We start from the raw sequence: 23140 nt of genomic DNA on the forward strand, positions 1-23140 counted from the left end.
TTGAGGCTCTTGTGAATGTACTGTTTCCTTGTCAAGTTCTATCTCAATTTCATTATCATATGTATATAGAAAGGTCACTGATCTTTGTGAATTTATATCATGTCCTGATATTTAATAATCACATTTCTTAGTTGTAGGAGTTTTCAGAGGGTATTTTAAGGTTAGTTGTATATTCAATCATATCATCTACAAGGATAAATACTTTGAGTTCTTCCCTTTCTAATTTTATCCACTTTATCTCCTTAGTTATATTAATGTTCTAGATAAGACTTCAAGTAATATTTTTAATTGGTGTATAGAGAGTGGATAAGCTTGTTCCTGATCTTGGTGGAAATGCTTATAAATTCTTTAAATTTCAGTTGACATTTGTTGAGAGCTTCCAGTGTATTGCATTTATTATGGTGAAGTATATTCCTTGTTACCCTAGAATCTACGGCATTTTTACGAAGAGATATTAGATTTTGATAAACTCATTTTCCAGTCCTATGATATGATCATATGGATTTTGTCTTTTAGTCTGATTGTGTTATAGATTACATTTGTAACTTTACATATGTAAAACTTTACTTCATCTCCGGAATGAGTCTTACTTCCTCATGGTAAATGATATTTTTCATTTATTCTTATATTAAATTTACATATTTTATTATTAATTTACACACAGAAATCCCCTTTTGTTATCAGAATCCTAGTGTCTTTACTGTAAGACTTCCGCAGAACATTTACAAACATATTAGGACATGCTATCTCTTAGCTACCGCAACAGAACGTATATAGCAGGAAGGCATGCAAATAATGCCCATTTGTTCTCATGAAAACCAGATAAACCCTGACTCTGAAGCTCAGGCAAAGAAATCAGTCCTGGATGCCCAGGTCTTCCCATTCAGTGATCAGCACTGAAAACAAAACACACAATGGATTTGGTGATGATTTGGGTTTTCCTTGTTGCTTGTTTAAAAGGTAACTGATGAAGAAGAGATACTGAGTGTGTTAGTGAACATGAACAAGATATGTAAAAGATAGAGCTTCTGTGGTAATTTACTAACAACATTCTCTGTGTTTGCAGGTGTCCAGTCTGAGGTGAAGCTTGTGGAGTCTGGCGGAGGACTGGTGAATCCTGGGGGATCCCTGAGACTATCCTGTGTTGCGTCTGGATTCACTTTCAGTGACTCCTGGATGAACTGGGTCCGCCAAGCTCCAGGGAAGGGGCTGGAGTGGGTTGGAGAGATTAATAAAGACAGCAGTACAACAAACTATGCACCATCTGTGAAGGATCGATTCACCATCTCTAGAGACAATGCCAAGAACACTCTGTACCTGCAAATGAGCAGTGTGAGATCTGAGGACACAGCCACTTATTACTGTACCACAGTGATGGGACTTCAGTATTAACTCAGACATAAACCTCACTGTTAGGCCACTCAGGGCCACCAGGGGGTGCAAAAGACACAGAATACAAGGTCATCTCAGGAGTTTATGCAGACATGATTAGATTAAGAACTCTTCTCAGGTGTTTGACCTGCATTTCTTTTACACTTTCTTTGGAATTCTCTCCACATGTATGTTGTGAGGGGATCCAATGTCCTCAACACATTATATGTTCTTGTGCTATTTTATCATATGAGGCACAGACTCCAATGAACAAAGTGTAAACTGACAACTACATAGTACCCTACATTAGTCATTGAAATTTCATGAGAAGGAAATACATGGACACTTTGAGTTTTTTCATATTTTAGGCAGAGGTCATGTTTTTGATTATAGAAGCATTAATGTTTGAGGGAAAACCAAAAGGAAAATGACACCATGATCATTAGGTAAAAAAAAAATCCTAGCATATTTGGATGTCCTCTCTTCTCCTTGAGGATTGTGCACTCAATTTCAAATGAGAGCCTGGTGTGTTTCTAGTTCATTTAGTTTATTATTCCATGATTTTCATCTTGGTTCATAATATAAATTTGTATAAATAGATACCGTCAAGAAAACTTAATGGGAAGTGTGATCTACCTACTTAGAAAATCAAAAACACACAATTTGCCATTGTTATGTGAATCTACCATAGGTCACATTCGGTCTTTGAGGTAAAATCTGATCACTGGCAGAGGAAGTTCATTTCTCTTAGATTCACAGAATTCTTCACCATAGTGCAAAACACTAAGGATATTTGCCTTGGTTATTTTTCTATTGCTATGAAAATACACTAAGATAAAGGCAACATATAATGGACACATTTATTATGCTTAAAGCTTCAGAATATTAGAGTGGACTATGACTGAGTCAAGGCTTAGTGCCTGGAACAGCAGCTGAGGATCTCAAGTTCAATCTGAAACATAAAGCAGAAGTCTCTGAACAAGCAGGAGTCTTTAATATAATCTAAATTTTCAAAATGACATACCTCCTACAAGATAAAATCTCCTAATATTTACCAAACATTTTCTCCAAGTGAGACCGGTATTTAAACATACATGTCTATGTGAGGCTTTCTTATTCACATTTATATATCCAATGAAGGGACGACAGTTTGGGCCTCATGTATGAGAAATATAGAGTTGGAAAAGAAGGGGACTGTTCTCAGGATCACCTTTCCCAACCTTCCTAAATTCAGTTAACATTATTCTTCATGTCTTGCTGTCCCTGAGAACAGTCTCCTTCTTTTCCAGCCTCTATAGAAACCATTTTCATATCATACAGAAAGACATTCTACATGATTTCCTTTTCTATTTAATCAAAAAGGAAGGCTTTAACTTCATTATTGTAAATTACATATACCAAAACAGTTATTAAGCAAGGATTTCACTTCCAAGATTTAGTGTATTTGTAATTGATAAAATTAAATAAAATATTCTACCATCCATCCTATTTTTACGAGTCTAAAGTTTCATATTTAATTTATTATTTTTCCTAAATAAGGAAAACAATCATTACAACTATCTACTCTTCAACTACATCAAAGATCCCAGAATGATACTGTGTTATGTAATTAAAAAGAAAATTTATTGTAAATAAATGACTAACCTCTAGGAATGGCAGAGACATTAGGCTGCCCGGACAGTCACCCAAAGTTCATAAGTAATGTTGGGGCATCCATTTCCAACTTATAGACTGACATTATCTGGTAGGTTTCTCAGTGATGCAGAGAATCTGAAGTACTATCTTTCCTATTTTGGTAACATTAGTCTGTCACTTTCTTTTGTTTCTTGAAGAATGTCTGACAGATTCTTCCTTGAAGCAGGATCTGTGACGTACCTGTCTCACCTTTTTTGGCAAGTCCCAGTTATCATTTCATGGGTCCTGCATTCAAGATTATACAAAATTTTGTAAAGCTGTCCAGGAAACAATACATTCTTGACCAAATGGTTAGCCTTGCCGTTTTGAAGGCAAGCTGCATAAAGGGCTTCTTTGATGCCCATTATATTCTTGAATTAATTGTTGCTGCCAGAAGCAGTCATTTCATGTCCAAAGAGTTCTCTGTTATTAAAACATTTTTAAAGTCATATTCTAGAGAACTTTGAAGTGTCTGAAGATTATCTATTCTTATGAAATGTATTTTTGTATAGTTAAAAAAATTAATAAGTCTGTATGTTTCACTATTATAGATGACTATTGATTTGGGTTCTACACTATATCGCATTTTAAATGATCTGCATAAATACAATACCTTAAACAAGAATAGAAATATACATATAATATAAAATTTGTCATAAATTTGTATCAAACAAACAAAATATATAACCATGTAATGTATTTTGAGATTAATAGTTGGTTTTGAATTAAAATAGATTTAATAACCTATATTTTTATTGTTTTACATCACAGTCACCTTTTCTCTTTAGAAAGAGATTGATTATGACCACTCACCATTTATAACCAACCTCCTTTAAATAAAATTAAACCTTTATTTATTTAACATTTGCATATTGGAAATTTGGGTGTAGTTTTATTTTGGGGGAATGTAGTTTTCTATACTACTTCCTGTTGATTGGTGGTACTGGTAGTCTTACACTGATTCTGAGAAAATATAGAATTTTGGCTAAATATTTGCAGTAGTATTCTGTGTGGATCGAATGTCTAAGTCAGTTGACTTTAAGCTGTTTTGGATGTTAAATCACCTGGGCTATTGCTCCCATGGAGACATCTCAGGTGTCTCAACTTGTTCAAACCATATTAACCTAGAGGAACCCACAGTTTCTCATTTCAGTGGAAATAAAATCATAAGTGTTTTCCAAAGCAACCTATCCTTAGACACAAATTATGAAGTCAAGATACCTTTATGTTTGTTTATCTAGGCAGCCCTCACAATCAAATGTCTCTCTGTAGCTCGCTCATTAATAGTCAAAAATTTAAAGAAAAGCCGGGCGGTGGTGGCGCACGCCTTTAATCCCAGCACTTGGGAGGCAGAGGCAGACAGATCTCTGTGAGTTGAAGACCAGCCTGGTCTACAGGAGCTAGTTCCAGGACAGGCTCCAAAACCACAGAGAAACCCTGTCTCAAAAAACCCCCCAAAAAAAATTTAAAGAAAACACAATAGTATATGTAATTCAGACTCTCTGGGTATTTTTCATCTTTATGTGGCTATTATAATATTTTGCTCTATTTTATTTTTATGAAATTTATTTTTCCTTTTAATTATATTTTTATTAATATCATCTTTATTGAGCTCTACATAATTCTCTGATCTCCTCCTTATCTTTCCTTTCCTGTCTTCCATCTCCCAAGATCCCCATGCTCCCAGTTTACTCAGGAGATCTTGTCTTTTTCTACTTCTCATGTAGCTTATATCTATGTTTGTCTTTCTTGGGGTCCTCATTTTTGTCTAGGTTCTCTGGGATTGTGACTTGTGGGCTGGTTTTCTTTGATTTATGTTTAAAAACCACTTATGAGTGAGTACATATGCTAATTGTCTTTCTGTCTCTGGGTTACCTCATTCAAAAAGATGTTTCCTAGCTCCATCCATTTTCCTGCAAAATTCAAGATGTCATTTTTTTCTGCTGTGTAGTACTCCATTGTATAATTATTCCACTCTGAGATTCCATCTTACACCTGTAAGAATGGCCGAGATCAAAAACACTGATGACAACTAATGCTGCAGTGGTTATGGGGTAAAGGGGACACTCCTTCATTTCTGGTGGGAATGCAAGCTGGTGCAGCCTTTTGGATATCAGTGTGGCTGTGGCTATATCTCAGAAAATTAGGAAATAACCTTCCTCAAAACCCAGTAATACCACTTTTGGATGTATATCCAAATGATGCTCAATCATACTATAAGACATTTACTCAACTATGTTCATAACAGCATTGTTTGTTATAGCCAGAAACTGGAAATAACCTAAATATACTTTTAATCTATGACTCTGTCTATCCTGTATCCTCTATCTCCCAAGACTGCATATTTATCAAACACATTATGACCATTTTAGAGGCTTTTTATGAATTTCTCTTACTGCATATCTGTAATTTTTTTCTTATTTTACCTGAAGAGTTTTTAGAACATTAAGATGATGTGGGTAGGACAAAAGTTGAGGCTGTGGTTGTTGACTCTGACCCGTTTGGCTTTCTAACGTGGTGGAGCTATGTTCACCACAAGCTTCTGGAGCCATGTTTACTGCCCCAATTCCAGGAAGCAGTAGTAAACATCTTGTAGCTATGCTATGCTTTTCACCCTACAACTGTGTTCTCAAGCCCACAGGCAGCTGATGGGATCCTCTTTACTGTATCACATTAAGAGACTGAAGGACTCTACCATGTGTTCCAGCCCATGACAACGGGATGCCAGTTACATCTCCCAGGCAGTTGTCTGGACATGTGTCTGTGAAATGGCCAGCATTGAGAGATTAGGGTGCCCAATGTGACTCCTTTTTTTTTCACTTAGAATCTTTAGAAAGCTTTTAAAAGTCTTATATGGATCCATTCCCCATGTTGGGTGCCATATGTAGTTGGAGGTTTCTCATCCCACCTGGTTCTGCACCTGCTTTTAAATAACCATTCAGAGGTTTAATATTAATTATAATTGTTTGACCCATGACTTGGGTATAGTTATGCCAAGGTTTTATGTATAAATTAACACAGTTCTATTAGTTTATATTTAACCATGAGGTTCATGACTTGTTACCACACATCTTGCTTCTCTAGTGGCTACTGGCATCTCCCTAACTCTGGTATTTTTCTCCCAGTAGGCCTGTTTGGATTTCTCACCTGGCTTTATTCTGTCTGGCTGTGGGCCAAATCGGCTTATTGTTTAACCAATGATAATAAAATATATTTACTGTATACAGAAAGAATCCCATATTACATGTCAGGAATTATGCTCATGTATCCTATTCAAGTATAATAATGTGAAAATACAGTAGACATCAACAATGACTTTCCACACTATCATCTGTGTCAGACATTTAGTTTTAAAATATTTTTAGTTGTTAAATAATAATTTCTTATAAATAAGTTATTATATTGTTTTAATTTATGAACACAGTATGGAAACATAAACAAAGTCAATTAACATGTTGTCTCATATCATTATTTCTAGTTCAAATATGTAATATATATCAATGAAAACTTTTGAAATTTAAATCTCACCTGTGTTGTCTGAACTATAAAACTGGGAGTTTCACACATCCAATATCAACTCCACTTTGGACTTCATCCTCTGCTATTTAGAACAAAGCTCTCCTTTCCAGGATGTCCACCTTTCAATACTCCATCTAACCAATCAGGCATCATTTCTTTTCACATATCTGTGTTATCTCACTTGCTGTAACTTAATTGGGTCCATTTTGTTCTCTCATAGGACAGCACATTCTTCACCTCAAGGTGACATAACAGTATTTCTTCATCCATTCCTTCAAATATAAACAATGATTAATTTTTCCATAATTATTATATTGCATTTTGACTATCTTATAACACACCATTTTTTATGATAATCATCAGCCATTGTTCTGGCAAACTCTTGGATTCCTACACCCCACATATCTATCCCTATTTCTTAAGGAATTAAATATCTTATCTTGGCTTCTGTAAATAATCATGCAATGATTGTGTCAGTTGGTATAAATAGTTCATTGACACAAGTTCCTTTCTTACACACATATCCACTGGAGACATCAGAATTTATGGTGGTGCTCTTTTGCTTGTTGAAATGTACACGTCATGTGACCACTCTTATCTACAGTAAAATTAATGACATATTCTTGTTATATCATAAGATGTGTGATGTACATATCTTTTTATGTTTATTTTATGTTTCAGTGATGATTAATAATTTGGGTTATTTTTATATATTTTTAAGTATATGTAAATGTTGTTCAGAAAAATTTCTCTCTAATATGTCTACAAATATTATAATCCTCTTTGATATGTCTCAGTCATTCTCAAGATTTGTTTGTGTTTATCAATGTTAGATTATTTTATATGATTTTTTCTGTCAAGAAACAGATTTAAAACTATGCCTACTGATGAAAATAGCTTTTGGTTATTTTAATGTTTTCTATGACTTTGGACAAATCAGTTTTCCATTGCTATTTTTTCCAAAATTGAAGGTATTAGATGTTATTGTACCAGGGCTGAAGTTGTGAGGTTTAACATTCCTAGTAGCTTGACTTAACTTGAGATCATCTAAGTCTCTTACTCAGTAGATGTGAGAGTATTTTCACAGAGGTGTAATGGAGAAGGGAAGATTCACATTTAATATAGATGGCACATTTTTGTGGGCTGCAGGTCTGCAGTCAGTAGAATAATAAAAATGGGAATACTGCCTATCCCCAATTAATTCATTTGTATATTCTATGATCTTTGCTCAAGAAAGAAAAGAACATAAATGATAAGAGAATGCCATTAAAGCTTTCATGTGACATGATGATCACATAACGCACATAGATACTGATGTAGAAAAAATATTTCTTGTTATAAATTAGGTTGATCATTTTGAAGGGAATGTTTACTCTGTGACAATGTATATAGGAACAAATTTCTTTTTCTTATTTATTCATTTAAAAGGAATTCCGATTTGCTGCCCATTGATTTTGTGCAGAAGCACATACAATTTTTATAAAGCAACTGTTAGAATATGCTGGTACCCTAATATAGACTTTTGGAGACACAGTTTGTAATTGGGACTTCAACTCCAGCATCATTCTCAGTAGGGATAACTCCTATAGCTAAGTTTTCTTAACTTTGAACCATGTACCATGTCTTACTGTGGTAGAAACATGGGAGATTTTAGTGTGAACTCAGACACAAACCTTCATAGGCAGGAGCTCAGAAACAGCAGAGAACCTAAAGAACTACTAAAGCTACTTGGAATGAACAGGTGCCACTAATATTAAAGGCAGTTTTGAATTTCTATCATGTGATTTCTTATAACCAAGCACATGTCTGTTTACATTTTAGAATATGTGTTTTTCCCTTCCTGTTCAAAAAATCTGTTTGCTTTGTTGTATTCTATGACAATTATGATGTGCTTAATGTCTAACAAGCATATTGCCAAATGGAACATCTAAGATAACCATTTGTTACTTGTTATCAGATGAAATGAACATAAAATCTTTTCATGTTTTTCTACAATGTCTATAATTTTAAGAGTTGGTTATGTTAGTTTTAGTTGAAAACTACTTGGAAATTTAAATAATCTGAAAATCTTTCTATTTATTTCCTCTCATGATGAGTAAACTTCAGATCTTCCATGAAGGTGGGAATATATATTGTCTATTCTTTCCAGATTCCAGTGTGTTAATACTCTAACAAGGTAGAAATGATTAACATTTTCACACAAAGCATATTTAAAATATCATCCTTCTAAAGATTATTTTACAACCCAATTTCTCACATAATGATTCCACTGGAGGTGTTTCTTGTGTCACCATCTGGTTGAAAAGTCTGAGTATGAATGTGCAGCTGCGAGGTGATATGGCAACAGAGTTCCTTGTCACAGTTTTCTGCTTTTTGCTAGTGTTTTTTGTAAACATGTCGTGCATGACTGCTGAAGTGGAACTCTTTATTGCTGCTGAATATAGGAAATATTGAATGTTTTACGTCTCAGTTAGATTAGCATTAGTGGAGAAGTGAAGTTTGGTGTTGGTCCAGTGTTAAGAATTACACGTTTTAGGAATTTGGAAAAGGAAAAAAAGACTCTCCTGGTCAAGACCTGAGCCTTCTCTGGATAGTATAATAGTGATCTCAGACTTATATTAAGAATTTTTGTAGAACAAAGAGGCTATAGAATATGGGATTACTTAGATGTAGACAAACACAGCTCAATGAACAACACAGTGTAAGGTGAAAACCAAGGAATCCACAGGCTGTTTCCAAATGACAGGAAAACCAGCAGCCCACATTGGTGCCAGTGACCTATGATGACCACAGTAAATCTGAATGTTGGGCACACTCTGGATTTTAGGATTCCATGGAATTACTTCCTCATATCTTCCACATACATTGAAGAAAAGATATAGATATATGATCCATGTTTAATGAATGTGAAATGAGTTTTTTTTGGTTAGTATTGGGGAAAATAATTCTTCAACAATGAGATTACTACATTTGATACAATCCTTGTAACAGCCAGTACTTACTTACCAAGCCAGGGTTTCCTGAGTATGGTCAGTCTGTACTGAATTTTAACCAGATCAGTATGAAGCACCCACAGCAAGACTGAAGGTGTGACAAGTTTATTGCTAACAATCTCAATTTTTACACTCTTTTTAGAATGATAAGTGTAAATAATAAGAATATTAAAAGTGTATTGGTAAGTTCAGTTACATGCCAACTAGAAGGGTGCTCAAGACCAGCAGAGGGCACAATGGAGCCAACAATCAACAAGACAGAAATGAGAAATGGAGGGGATTCCATAGACTCTGTGAACTCACTCCTTAAAGTCTACTAGCTGAACAACACATGCTACAATTGATACGAGATGTCTCAAATTTTCAAACCCAGTAAAAATTCATTGTTAAATATTCCACTGAAGTTTTCTCATTTTTTAATTAAAATTTGTTTATTTTTTGAATATTTACAAGTTTTTTTCAAAAAATATATTAAGAATGAATTCCATACCACAACACCTCTAAGAACATTACCATGTTTGTATTACTAAACTACAAAATCTTTGTTTCTCAATATAGAAAGCAAACAATAGACTAAAAGAAAAAAAGTCACCATATACTAATAGCTTAAACCTAATGGAAAAGCAAATATTAATTTCTTAAACGTGAAAAATGATTAGAAATTCTCCTAATTTAGGGGTTTTGGGAGTTTCCAGTCACATTATTCTCATCACTACCATCACCTGTAAATCAGTTTTGTCAACAAGAAGACCAAATATCTCAGATTGTGATTCTATTTTTAAATTAAGAGATTAGGCCTTGTTGTTATGTCCGCAGGGTCTGCATAGGTCTCAAGAATATATACTTCCTCAGACATGGTGAGGATTTGGATCGCAGCATTCTGTTGCCTGATACAGGTCTCAGCTACCTCCTTCTTCTCCATCTAGAATAGGTACTTATGTAAGAAATAATATCCAGGCCTCATGGATATACAAAACATATGGGTGTATGATGATCAATACAGGGATGTCTACATCCCACAACAACTTTCGATCAGTGTCTTCTCCAGAGTCACTAAGTACACATGCCTCCACCATGGAATGGAGTTGGATTATCTTCTTTCTCATGGCAACAGCTACAGGTAAGTCATTTCTTAGTTCCAGTCTTGAAGACGGTCTACACCCTTAGTTATCAGTGACTCTACTATGCCTTTCTCTCCACAGTTTCCTACTTCCAGGTCCATCTGCAGTGATATGGGGCTAAGCTTGTGAGGCCTGGTACCTTGGGGAATTTCTCCTGCAAGACTTCTTGCAATACTTTAGCTACTATATGCACTGACTGATTAGTGACCAGGGTAGAGCTTGAAGTGAATTGAAGAGTTCATCTTGGAAACGGAAGTATTCTTTATGAACAGAAGTTCCAAGGCAAAGCCACCCTTATTGTAGGCAAATCCTCCAGAAAAGCATGTATGGAGCTCAGAAGCCTGACATCTGTGGCCTCTGTCATCTCTTACTGTGCAAGACACAGTGCTACAACTACATGGTGAGTCTGTCAAAACCCTGGAGGATGATGAAGTTGAGATTACATTGAAGATTAGCCTGGATAAAATATCAGAAGCAATCAATCGGAATGTCTGTTTGTCAGCCATTTCTTCACATTCTTGTATGGTGTTGATCAACATTTCAAAAGAACATCAGAGAATGAAGATATGCTGATTCTGGATGTCACTTATAGTCCACCATACTTTGACAAGATCTTTATTGGTTAATATCTTAGACATGCTTCTGCTTTCGAGAAACAAAAAAAAAAATAGCAAACTCTGGCATAGCAAACTTTGACATCTTATTATATTATCAATATATTTAGAACTGTGTTTGGAGTAAATGAGAATATACTCTAATATTAATTTCTCCATTAAAATACAAATCAAAAATATCAGGGCAAGCTAAAACCCTTTTCAAAATTCAATTTGGTGTACCTGTATACCACATACTTTGTTGGATGTTTTTTCCACAGTTTTATAAGAAGTCATTTTACCTTTCATCATAAATATACTTTTATATATTTATTAATAATTAATTGTAATCCTGTCTTGCTTTGGAGGGCAATGATCAAATTTCTTATTGTTTTATAAAGATGTACCTACATGTCATTCTGTGGAGTATACATATGTGGAGTCTCCTACTTTGACAACATTTTGGACTCTTGCTCAGAAGACATTGGGCCAGAGGTGTAGGGTTCAAAACTGGTATTGTAAAGGACTAGTTAAAGTCATGAGGAGCCCTGCATGCTCATTATCCTGTTTCCTGAAATGTGATTGTTTGTACTAGTTAGATGGAAGTGAATCAGATTGGGACCCTATAGAAAACTCTTAACCTTTTGCAACTCATAGTTATGCTTCCTTTATTACGAGGAGCAGAAGGAGGGAGAACATGAGCAAGGAAGTCAGGACCGCGAAGGGTTCGTCCACACACTGAGACGGTGGGACTGATCTAATGGGAGCTCACCAAGGCCAGCTGGACTGGGACTGATGGAGCATGTGATCAAACCAGACTTTCTGAATGTGGCTGACAACGGGGGCTGTCTGAGAAGCCAAGGACAATGGTACTGGGTTTTCATTCTACTGCATGGACGGGCTTTGTGGGAGGCTCATCTGTTTGGATGCTTACCTTCCTAGACCTGGATGGAGGGAGGAGGCCTTTGGACTTCCCACAGGGCAGGGAACCCTGACCTCTCTTAGGACTGGAAAGGGAGTGGGAGGAGGGGAGGGGGGAGGGGGAGGGAAATGGGCGGAAGGAAGGAGGAGGAAATTTTAATAAAAATAAAATAAAATACAAAAGCTTTGAAAAAAAATAGTTTATAAACACTGACCTCATAGAGGAGTGCTACATATTACACAGCAAATAAAAGACTAGCAATAAATATTAATAGATGAGTTCAAATTTTAGATATCATTTACAGAAAAAATCATAGCATATGGCACATACATATCACTGTTTTTCAATATTGGATATCAAATTCCAGGCATTTTTAAGAATCAGCACTAAGCTGCACCATTGTAAACCATTTCTACAATTTCATATCTGGATTCAACATTCATAAAAATTTTCTAATCCTTCTAAACAAATTCCTATATCCACTATCATTCCATATAAAATTCATGAATTTTAAATTTTAGTTAACATTTACCAGTGTCTCCTCCCTCCTTCTCTGTCTTAATTTGTGTGTGTTTATGTGTTTGCCTATGTCTATCATATTGACCTCAGTTATAGCTACTTATATGTACATATGTGTAAAGCAGTCTAATTGAGTGGTTAATGGTATTGCCTGTTCTTCAAAATTTCCTGCGTTCAATTCCCAGCAATCACATGGTGCCTCATTTGTGATGAGATCTGGTTTCTCTTGAGGAAGACTCAGCTATACTAATAAATTAGGCAATGACCCAAAATGGACAAATTCAACAGAAACACCATATATGAACTACCTACCCGTACATGCTTCAGCATTGCCAGGGCATACCATCATTTTCCATTTTTCAACCTATCAGGGAGCTTGTCCCTGAAGGAACCTGATTCTTCTTCTCTCAAAAGCTATTCATTACCTGTAGCTCTTCATTTAAGGGTGAGAAACAGAGAGGTTTCCTCCTATGGATTGGTATCTAGATTAGGCTTCAATATTGTAAAGATTTCATGGGTGAAGAATTCCTGCTCCATCTAGAAAATACTATCTCATAATTACATCCTGGTTCTCTAAATTTTACGATAGTTTTATCTCTTCTTCAGGACTTGCCCTGAGTTTTTAGTATATGATTTGTATTGAAGATATACCAACTGTAAATGTTCATCACAGCATCACCTTTTCTCTGCATGCTTGCCTAATATGAATCTCTGCAATAGCCTTCATCTACAAATAAAAGTAAGAACTTTATTAATGTGCATGTTAGAACTTTTATCTGACAGTATATATTCTCAGAACATAGTTAAAATATATTAGTGACTTTCAAGCTGAAATTATTAGAGGTCAAAATAGTTTGTGGGCTGGGTTGCTCTTTATCCTTTTACTTTGGTACCATTAAGCAGAATAACTTTTGCTGGTATAACCAATCAATCTTGGATTGCATCTCAGAACCACTCTCTGACATTATACATATTACTGACACTGTTCAGCTGACAAAGAACGAGATACTAGATAGCTCTGGGAACTAGGAGAAAACGAAGTAATACTGTCCTGCTAAAGAAGGCATGGGGAGGAACAATTCTGAAGAAAACCAAGCCAGTCTGGCCAGACTTGGGAGAATGAACTATGAGGAGGAAACCTCTTTGCTAACCAAGAACAATGTCTAATGTAGTGGACTTTCAATTGCATTTCAATAAATAAAGCCTGCCTGAACATCTGAGAGTATCAGAGCCCCCACTAGTAAGCCTCACAGGTAAGGTAATCATAATACACACTACAAATCCCAGTAACCACAGTGACATGTGCCTTTAATCCCAGTAGCCACACTAGTTGTCATAGAAACCAGGCAGTACATGCTTTAATCATGGTGGTGCATGCTTTTAATCCCATCTCTAGAGAGGCTTATAAGATGGGAGGAAATAACTTTTGATACATATTCTCATAATGAGAATCCTGAAGGCAGAATCAGCATTTTGGACTAAGGTCAAGATAAGAGTCAGTGGATTGTTGTTTTGTTTTTCTGACTTTCAGTTTGATCTCCAATTTCTCATTCTGAAATTTTATTAACCATGCTTTATTTATTAATTTTTTTTAACTTTTATTAATAGTGCTCCATTCTACCAAGCAGTTCAAGAATCAAGACCATCGTAATAACTGCCTAATATATTGGAAGAACAAAACAACATTGTGATGTGGAGAAGAAGGCAACAGGAAGAGAGTATATTTTGGGATAGGAAGTATCCGTATTACTTGGTGCTGCAGTTCAGGCAAGTCTCTTAAAGGTTCAGGTGAATATTTACTGTGACAGAGAGCATAACACGATTTTATGGAAAAAATTGGCAAGTCATTGAGGAACCCAAGAGCAGAAGGATATGAAATGAAGACATATGCCCACTTGAATTTTTAGGAATGTCACAAAAGAGCTGGGAATACCTTTGTGATGGGGAGTAGCAGTTATATATAGTAGGTTTGAAAGGTCAGTCCTGGACCCTAAATGCTTAACATGGGTCTATATTATGTGTTTGTTATCACTGATCAAATAATAATCTCTAATACTCCTTAATTTTATATAGCGGCACTTCTATTTTTGACAATCTTAGGGCTTTAGGGCAAAAATGCTATATCAGTGATCTATGGACTCAGCCTTGGTTTCTTACTTCAATTCAATGCAAACATATATTATTCACTAAACTTTATACAATCTGTGTCAAATCATATAGTATTTCTGATCTTATAAGAAATGATTTAATAATTTATGCAAAGACAAGAAAAGGGTTTACAATTTTATAGCTTAATAAGAACAAAAACATATATTTCTACATAAAACCATAAATTTGTACTAAGTAAATTTTCTTTTTTAAAAAAATCCTTCCTTATTTTCTATTGTTTTTTTACACTGTTTCATTCAGACAAATCACTACTCAAATGTATGTTTCTCCTGTTCTAATATCTCACTTGTCATGCCATGGTGAGAAAGAACACTGTTCTTCAGGTATGCAGAGCAATACTCTTCCACCTGGGCTATGTTCCCAGTGCAATAAGTGATATTTTATGCTATCCAAGGGGTACAGACTGGAAGGAGTAAGTCTTGCCATAGTTTTTCAACATTCACATGTGACACAAATTCTTGGTAGCTCAGGACACAATTTTCTTTCATGAGGACATACATAAATCTTTGCTTTCAGATAAGGAATATCCACATTTTCGTTGAATGTTTAAACTTAATAAAAATTATTTAAAGTCTCAAATATTCATTTTGTGAGAATATCACTGTTACCATGGTTAATATAAATCTCAATCATTGCTAGAAATTTCAGGTGAATGTCTAGGAGTGTGTCAGCACCATTAAAAATGCCATTATTTGCTGCTGAAATTAGAGAAATCTCGATACACAAAGAAGTTCCTTCAAACATAGATAAATAAGACTCTTACTTTACTAAATGATTTGTTAGTGCCTTTGATTTTCTACATTTTTACTAAGGCCTCAGATATACACCAGCAAAAGGACCATGGAGAAATTCTTTTGATAAAACTGATCATGGAACTTTAACGACACATCAGTAAATAGACTCATCTTTCCATGACTAAACATAGCTCTATATGGACAAGAATAGCTGCTCCTGTCAGCACCACCTACTTAGATAAAGATGGACATTGAAGAGGTTCCTTAAGGCATTTGCTAGTCATTTGGGCAAAAAACTGTTCTTGCTTGGACTGTATAACTAAACAGGCAAAACCCACAGAGAGATGATTGCTACACTTGCCTAAAAGTGAGATGATCCTTCAGGGTTTCTGCTTCATGAAAGAGTCTGAAATATTGTGCATGACACCAAAATGTGGCTAACAAAGTGTCAAAATAGGCAGAACTGTCTTTAAAATTTTCTAGTTCATTAAAAAGTCTACTGGATATTATGAGCCAGTAGGCTAAAGATGGATTCCCCAACAGTACAAAAGAACTTAGGTGTGGGCCCTATACAACAACAATATGTGAGTGGTCAAATTTTATAGGAAAGTTGGAAACTTGTAGGCAGTCTTTTCTTTCTCCAGTCTGTCTGTAAACAAATAGCATATACTGAGAATTAATAAAAAAATAATTTTTGGCCAATATTACAGGATTGTTACTTTTATTTATATTAAAACATTTCTATGATTCCACATGCTGTACATAGCTCTTGTCTTTACCTCTCCTCCATCCTGTACCCTCTGCAACTTCAGGTGACCTCTTCTAACTCTGCCTTACATCTACTCAGAATTCTCCTAGTCTTATTCTCCTGCGCCATCTTTACTACCCAGGTGTCTATCCATCAGCATTTTAGTAACCAGTGAGAATAATGCATATTTAAAGTGTGTAAAAATTGTTAAACATCAGAATCCCATCTCATGGGTGAGAAAAAGGAATGACATTAGTAGCAGTGTGGGACTACTAATCAAAAATCAAGAACTCAGGAAATGTAGTGTGAAGAGAAGGTTAGCACTGAGGGGTGACCTTAAAATACAGAAACAGAAGAATTTGGTGGGGATGTGGGCTAGAAAGTAGATGCAGGTTCATGCCAAGATGTCTTTACTGTGATGAGTGTAGTACCTATGCTCTGTTATTTCAGTCTCTATCTGTAGGAAGTCAGAGACACTGTTGACCATATTGTAATAACCAAGTAGGATAGTATCCACCTCCAGTTTATAAAGTCTAGCCTGACTTCCCTCATGCAAATGTATCTTCTAGCTCTGTGTTAAATCCCCTCCTGTACTGTGGGAGCTCACATCTCTCTCACCGGAGGCCGACCTCTGAAGAAAAGGAGGTGTATCCTAGAAGATGAAACTGTTTGATCTTCTTTACCTGGTGACAGCCCTTCCTGGTGAGTGTTCCCACTACACACATGTGTCCATGTGGGGTTCTGACAACATGTGATTGATAGAATTCACTTTTTTGTTTGAAGGAATTCTGTCCCAGATTCAGCTTCAGGAGTCAGGACCTGGCCTGGTGAAGCCGTCACAATCACTGTCCCTCACCTGCTCTGTCACTGGTGACTCCATTACCAGTGGTTACTACACCTGGAGCTGGATCAGACAGTCCCCAGAGAAGAAGTTGGAGTGGATAGGGTACATATACAGTAACGATGGTAGTACTAATTACAACCCGTCATTTAAGAGCCGCATCTCCATCACTAGAGACACATCCAAGAACCAGTTCTTCTTGCAGCTGAACTCTCTGACCACTGAGGACACAGCCACATATTACTGTGCAAGAGGCACAGTGAGGGAACTTCAGCATTAGCCCAGACACAAACCTCCCTGTAGAGGACCTCTGGACCAGCAGGGGGAGCTCAGCCCTAACTGATCTCAGGAACTTTAAAACTTCAGGCAGAGAAAGAAAACACTTGGTTGTCTCTGGCTTTTCTTCTTACTGCCTAAGAACAGACTGGATAGAGGTTCATTCCTCTCTCTGATCATGTATTTGTTTCTAACTGTGTCACTGAAGACAGGGTACGAGGCAGTATTTCATGTTATTTTGAATGTGGATGAAGTCTTTACCAACAGAGCCATCATTTTGGTTGTAGGAATATGTTTTAATGATAGTAGCTCTTTGGAACTCATCAGGTTTTACATGACAGTAATTTTCCTGTAACAATTGTGATTCCACTTTTGATTGTTTACACACTCCTCTCTGTGTGTTGGAGCACATCCTAGTCTGTTCACACAAACCAGTTGCTGGGATGTCTACAGAATGATACATATTGTGTTTGGGGCTCCACATATCACTACTTCTGTATTACCAACTGTGTGATGCAAAGCAGGTATGCACTGGTGTCACGTGTGTAGGATGGAATGGATGTAATAACTCTGTTGTCAATATTAACTGACTTGCAAAGACAGAATATTTTGTGCAAGAAAATATATCAATTGATAGTAGAATTTAAAACATCATATGAAATAAATACTGTGTTCAAATTAATTATTAATATATTTAAATGTGACAGAGAAGGATCCACCTCTGATGTAGAAGAAAATTGAAAAGTTTGTGTTTAGATATACTTGGACCTTCACATTGAGAGATTGTTCATTGATTTGTGATTTTATATTAATAATATAAGAGGAATGTAATTCTAACCCAAATATAGGCCCTGAAACTTAGTGCCTCACTTATGTAACTAAAAATCAACAGTGTAAATGGAATCTTATCATGCCCCCACTTAAGTGAACAACCACTCCATTCAGTTAACAAGACATATATTAAATTCTGGGATATTTTTGTCAAACTCTTTCTGAACATTAGAAAAATTTAAACAAACCAAGTGTAATAAATATTGACTGAATTAATAACCCCCAAACTATCATAACTTTACGAACAAGGTGGGACAGCATGCAGAGTTGTTGCAGTCCCTCAGAACCTGCTCTGAACATCTGCCTCTCTATTGAATATATCTTTCACCATCATGGAAAAACACAGCCTAAAGATCATTCAGAAAGAATTAACAACTCAAATATAAGATTTCTAGGAATGAAGAACTGGATGGACATCCAGCCAGGCCAACCAAGACCTACAGACTAGCCTCAGTTTTAAGGATGGCCTTGTGAAAAAAGTAGTGGGATTCCAACCTGAGATTGACTGGAAGAGCAGGGATTCTGTCCTCAGCAGCCCTGGGCTGTGCTCATTCCCCACATTTCTGAAGCTGGATTGTGTCTTTCACCACTTTCAGATGGACATCAAGAGAGTAAAAATAAGTTTTATATTTTGGAGATGTTTTAGAGGGAGTTTTATTTTTTAATTTGATTTTAAGTAGTAAGTTTTGTTAGTAAAGTTTGTAGAAATGAACATTTTTCTCCAATACAAACACACACTTTTGAAACACATAGAAAAACACAAGGATACTGACATAATCTGAGTCTTATGTTCCTCTGTGCCAATATTTTGCCATACTTTTATCAAATCAGAATACTATGAGAAGTGTTAGAACCTACAGTATGGAGCTTCTTATAATTAGAAGAAGGAAGAAAGAATGACCTTCTTTACTTTCCTTCTTCCTGAATAAAACTTGTATATACAATCAAGAGAGTCATGAATGGCGCTAAAGTTTATGTCTATAATTAGAACATTGCCTATTGAAGTATTATTATCAGAAACTTTATTCCAAGCTTTTAATATCAGCTTGGGTACTTTGGCCATTAACCATATGAGGACTGGAAAACTGTTGGGCAACTGTTTGGAAGACCCCTACCCTACAATTTGATAATAAGTAATTCTTAGAGGAATCCTTGCATTTGGTTATAAGATGCATTGCATAGGGATTGGTTTATACTGTATTGAAGTCACAGATAAACTGATGGTTGGTGAGATTTTTCTTAGGGTTTGCCACTCAAAGGGTATTCTATCATGCATACTTGACATACATCTACCATTCAGGTAGTGAAAATACTCTCATCCCCATTCTATAGAACAATTTTTAAAATTGTTCTATATGATGAATGTAAGATTTTCAAGTGCAAGGTTTTGCTGAACTTCTATTTCTAAATTGATTTTTATTATGATCTACATTTTTCCCTGCACCCCTTCCTGTCTCTCCTCACCTTCAATCCTCCTGCAAAGGTCCCCATGATTTCAACTTAGTCAGGAGATCTTGTCTTTTTCTGCTTCCCATGTAGATTAGATCTATGTATGTCTCTCTTAATGTGTTTATTTCTGTATAAGTTCTCTGGGATTATAATTTGTAGGCTGGTTTTCTTTGCTTCATGTTTAAAAACCACTTAGGAGTGTGTTCATGTGATAATTGTCTTTCTGTGCCTGGGTTACCTCAGTCAAAACAATGTTTTCTAGCTCCATCATTTTCATGCAAAATTCAAGATGTCATTTTTTTTCTGCTGTGTAAATTTTTATTATCCATTCTTCAGTTGAGTGGCATTTAGGTTGTTTCCAGGATCTGGCTATGACAAACAATGCTGCTATGAACATAGCTGAGCACATTTCCTTGTGGCACAATTGTGTATCCTTTGGATATATACCCCAAAGTGGTATTACTGGGTCTTGAGGAAGGTTGTTTCTTAGTTTTCTGAGAAATCTCCACACTGATATCCAAAGAGGCTGTACCAGCTTACATTCCCACCAGCAATGGTGATGTTTTCCTTTACCCCACAACCTCTCCAGCATAAATTGTCATCAGTGTTTTTGATCTTGGCCATTCTTATAGGTGTAAGATGGAATCTCAGAGTTGTTTTGATTTGCATTTCTTTGATGACTATGGATGTTGAGCATTTCTTTAAGCATCTTTCAGCCAATTCAGATTCGTCTGTTGAGAGTTCTCTATTAAAGTCTATAATCCATTTATTATTGTATTATTTGTTCTTTTGATAACCAATTTTTTGATTTCTTCGTATATTTTGAAGATCAGCCCTGTGTCTGATGTGGGGTTGTTGAAGGTCTTTTCCCATTCTGTAGGCTTTTGTTCGGTCTTCTTGACCATTTCCTTTGCTTTACAGAAGCTTTTAAGTTCAGGAGGTTCCATTTTGCTGTGGGAGCTTTTTCTACTTCTTCAGCCAATATCTGCTGAGATACCAGCCTACTGTGGAATGGTCTTTTTCTCTTTAAAAAATAGCAAGAGCACTCCAATTGCTCTCTTGCTCCAGTGACTAGACCTCTTTCCTGGCTGTCATATAGGATGGTGTTCTGTAAGTTTTCCCCCTCAAATAAATAACCCTTTGAATCCAAACTCTTGTGAGATTGTTTTGTGCTTTATCTGGCACCCAACGTTTGCACCCCCATCCCCCAGCTCAGCTGCCTGCCTCTAGCTTGGCTGTCTGCCACCTTCTTGGCTTGGCTAGCTCGGCTTGGCCAGCTTGTTGTGGCTTGAGCCCTCACTCAACAGAGGAAACTCCATGCATCCAGGGTTCGATGTTCCCGGGCAGTCTTAGCAGGTTTTAAGCTCAGCACTTGGGCAGCAGGAGTCAGAACACATGCCATTGCCCCATACAGTGGAAGCGCTATTTGAAATACTCACCACAGCATTCACACATAGATACTTTAGAAGGTAAATATAATTTTGCCTAAATTGTTCCTGAAGAGATTCAAAGAGGAGATTCTGTTAATTACCTAGGTTACAGAATAGGTTTACTGAAAATTAGGACAAAAATGGCACAAATTAGGAGAGACCAGTTATGGACTCTTAATGACTATCAAAGTTTGTTAGAAGACATTTCCAGTCTACGACTGGCTGTGGGAATAACACCTGATCTAAGGATTCATTTAAACACAACCTTAGATGGTGACAAAGTTTTGAATAGTCCCAGAGAATTAATAGCTGAAACAGAAAAGAAACTGATGATGGTTGTGGAAAAATTACAGAAGGCACATGAGGATAAGGTGAATCCAAATCTTAGTTGTATTCTAGTTATCTTGCCTTAGAGAACATCTCCTACCGGAATTTTAATGCAGAGGGAAGATATTATTTTAGAATGGATCTTTTTACCACACAAACCAAGTAAAAAAATAAAGCTTATATAGAAAAGCTCTCTGAATTAATTACAAAAAGTAAACTTAGACATCATCAACTAACAGGCATAGACCCAGCAGAAATTATAGTGCCTTTCCCTACTGATGAAATAAAAAAGCTATGGGAAGACAATGAACCATGGCAAAGAGCTTTTGCTATTTTTTGGGAGAAATTAATAGCAACTATCCCAAAAGTGGTAGACTTAACCTTATAAGGAGAATGTCTTGGGTTCTTCCTTGAATTGTATGTGATGCTCCAATAACTGGAGCCCATACATTTTATACTGATGCTAATAAATGAGGGAAGGCGTGTTACAAATTAGTCAAATTGAGGAAGGTGGAACAAAGCCCTTATACTTCTGTCCAGAAGCCAGAATTATATGCCATTCTAATGGTGCTAAGGGATTTTAAAGAAACTCTTAATGTAGTTACAGATTCACAATATGCAGAAAGAGTTATCTTGCATATTGAAACTGCTGAATTTATACCAGATGATACAGAGTTGACTTCATTGTTCATCCAGGTACAAGACATAATCAGGAATAGGCTTTGTCTGATGTACATAACACACATCTGGTCCCTTACGGGTTTCCAGGTCCTGTAACACAGATAATGAAGAAATTGATCAATTATTGATTGAAAGCATGTTGCAGGCTTCAGAATTTCATAAAAAACACTATGTTAATAGCAAAGGTTTAAAGAAATAGTTTTCCATTACATGGCAACAAGCTAAAGAGATTATAAAGAGATTCCCTACTTGTTCTTTATATTACCAAACATGACTAACTGAAAGGACTCACCCAAAGGGTACTCAAAGGAATGAAATCTGGCAGATGGATGTGTTCAACTTTGCAGAATTTGGAAAATTGAAATATGTAAATCACACCACTGACACCTATTCAGGTTTGCAGTGGGCAACTAATTTAAGCTCAGAAAAAGGTGATTCATTAATCACACATTTATTAGAAGTTATGGTCATCATGGATATACCTGCACAAATAAAAACAGATAATAGTCCAGCTTATGTCTCTAGGAAAATGAAAAGTTTTTCTGCTTATTATAATATTAAGCATGTTACAGGTATACCATACAATCCTCCAGGTCAAGCAGTCATAGAAAGATAAAATTGAAATATAAAGGATATGTTAAATAAACAGAAAGTGGTGGAAAATGCCCCCAGAAATAGATTACATAATGCCTTATTAAACTTGAATTTTCTTAATGCTAATGAGAAAAGAATAACAATAACAGAAAGACTTTGGTTTATGGAAAAGTCTACTGAACTAAATCAACTGGTTTATTTCAAGGATGTGCTGACCTCTCAATGGAAGCCAGGAGATGTTCTATGTTGGGGAAGGGGTTTTGATCTTGTTTCCACAGGAGAAGACAAAATGTGGATACCATCAAAATTGATAAAGGTTTGATTTGAAGAGGAGATACTTCTTTGAAC

The 23140-nt window shown here is 36.0% G+C and overlaps 2 gene segments (V, D, J or C); both read left to right on the forward strand.

Moving 5' to 3' along the window:
• The first annotated feature begins 826 nt into the window (after nt 1-826).
• Nucleotides 827-1392, forward strand: LOC142835209 (Ig heavy chain V region 441-like). The segment is given in 2 exon segments: nt 827-960; nt 1067-1392. Coding segments are annotated over 2 exon segments (372 nt in total).
• Nucleotides 1393-10562: 9170 nt separating this feature from the next.
• Nucleotides 10563-17484, forward strand: LOC142835210 (Ig heavy chain V region 3-6-like). The segment is given in 2 exon segments: nt 10563-10677; nt 17147-17484. Coding segments are annotated over 2 exon segments (453 nt in total).
• Nucleotides 17485-23140: the final 5656 nt, after the last annotated feature.

Source organism: Microtus pennsylvanicus, chromosome 14 (genome assembly GCF_037038515.1).
Source record: "Microtus pennsylvanicus isolate mMicPen1 chromosome 14, mMicPen1.hap1, whole genome shotgun sequence".
Classification (NCBI taxonomy): Eukaryota; Metazoa; Chordata; class Mammalia; order Rodentia; family Cricetidae; genus Microtus; species Microtus pennsylvanicus.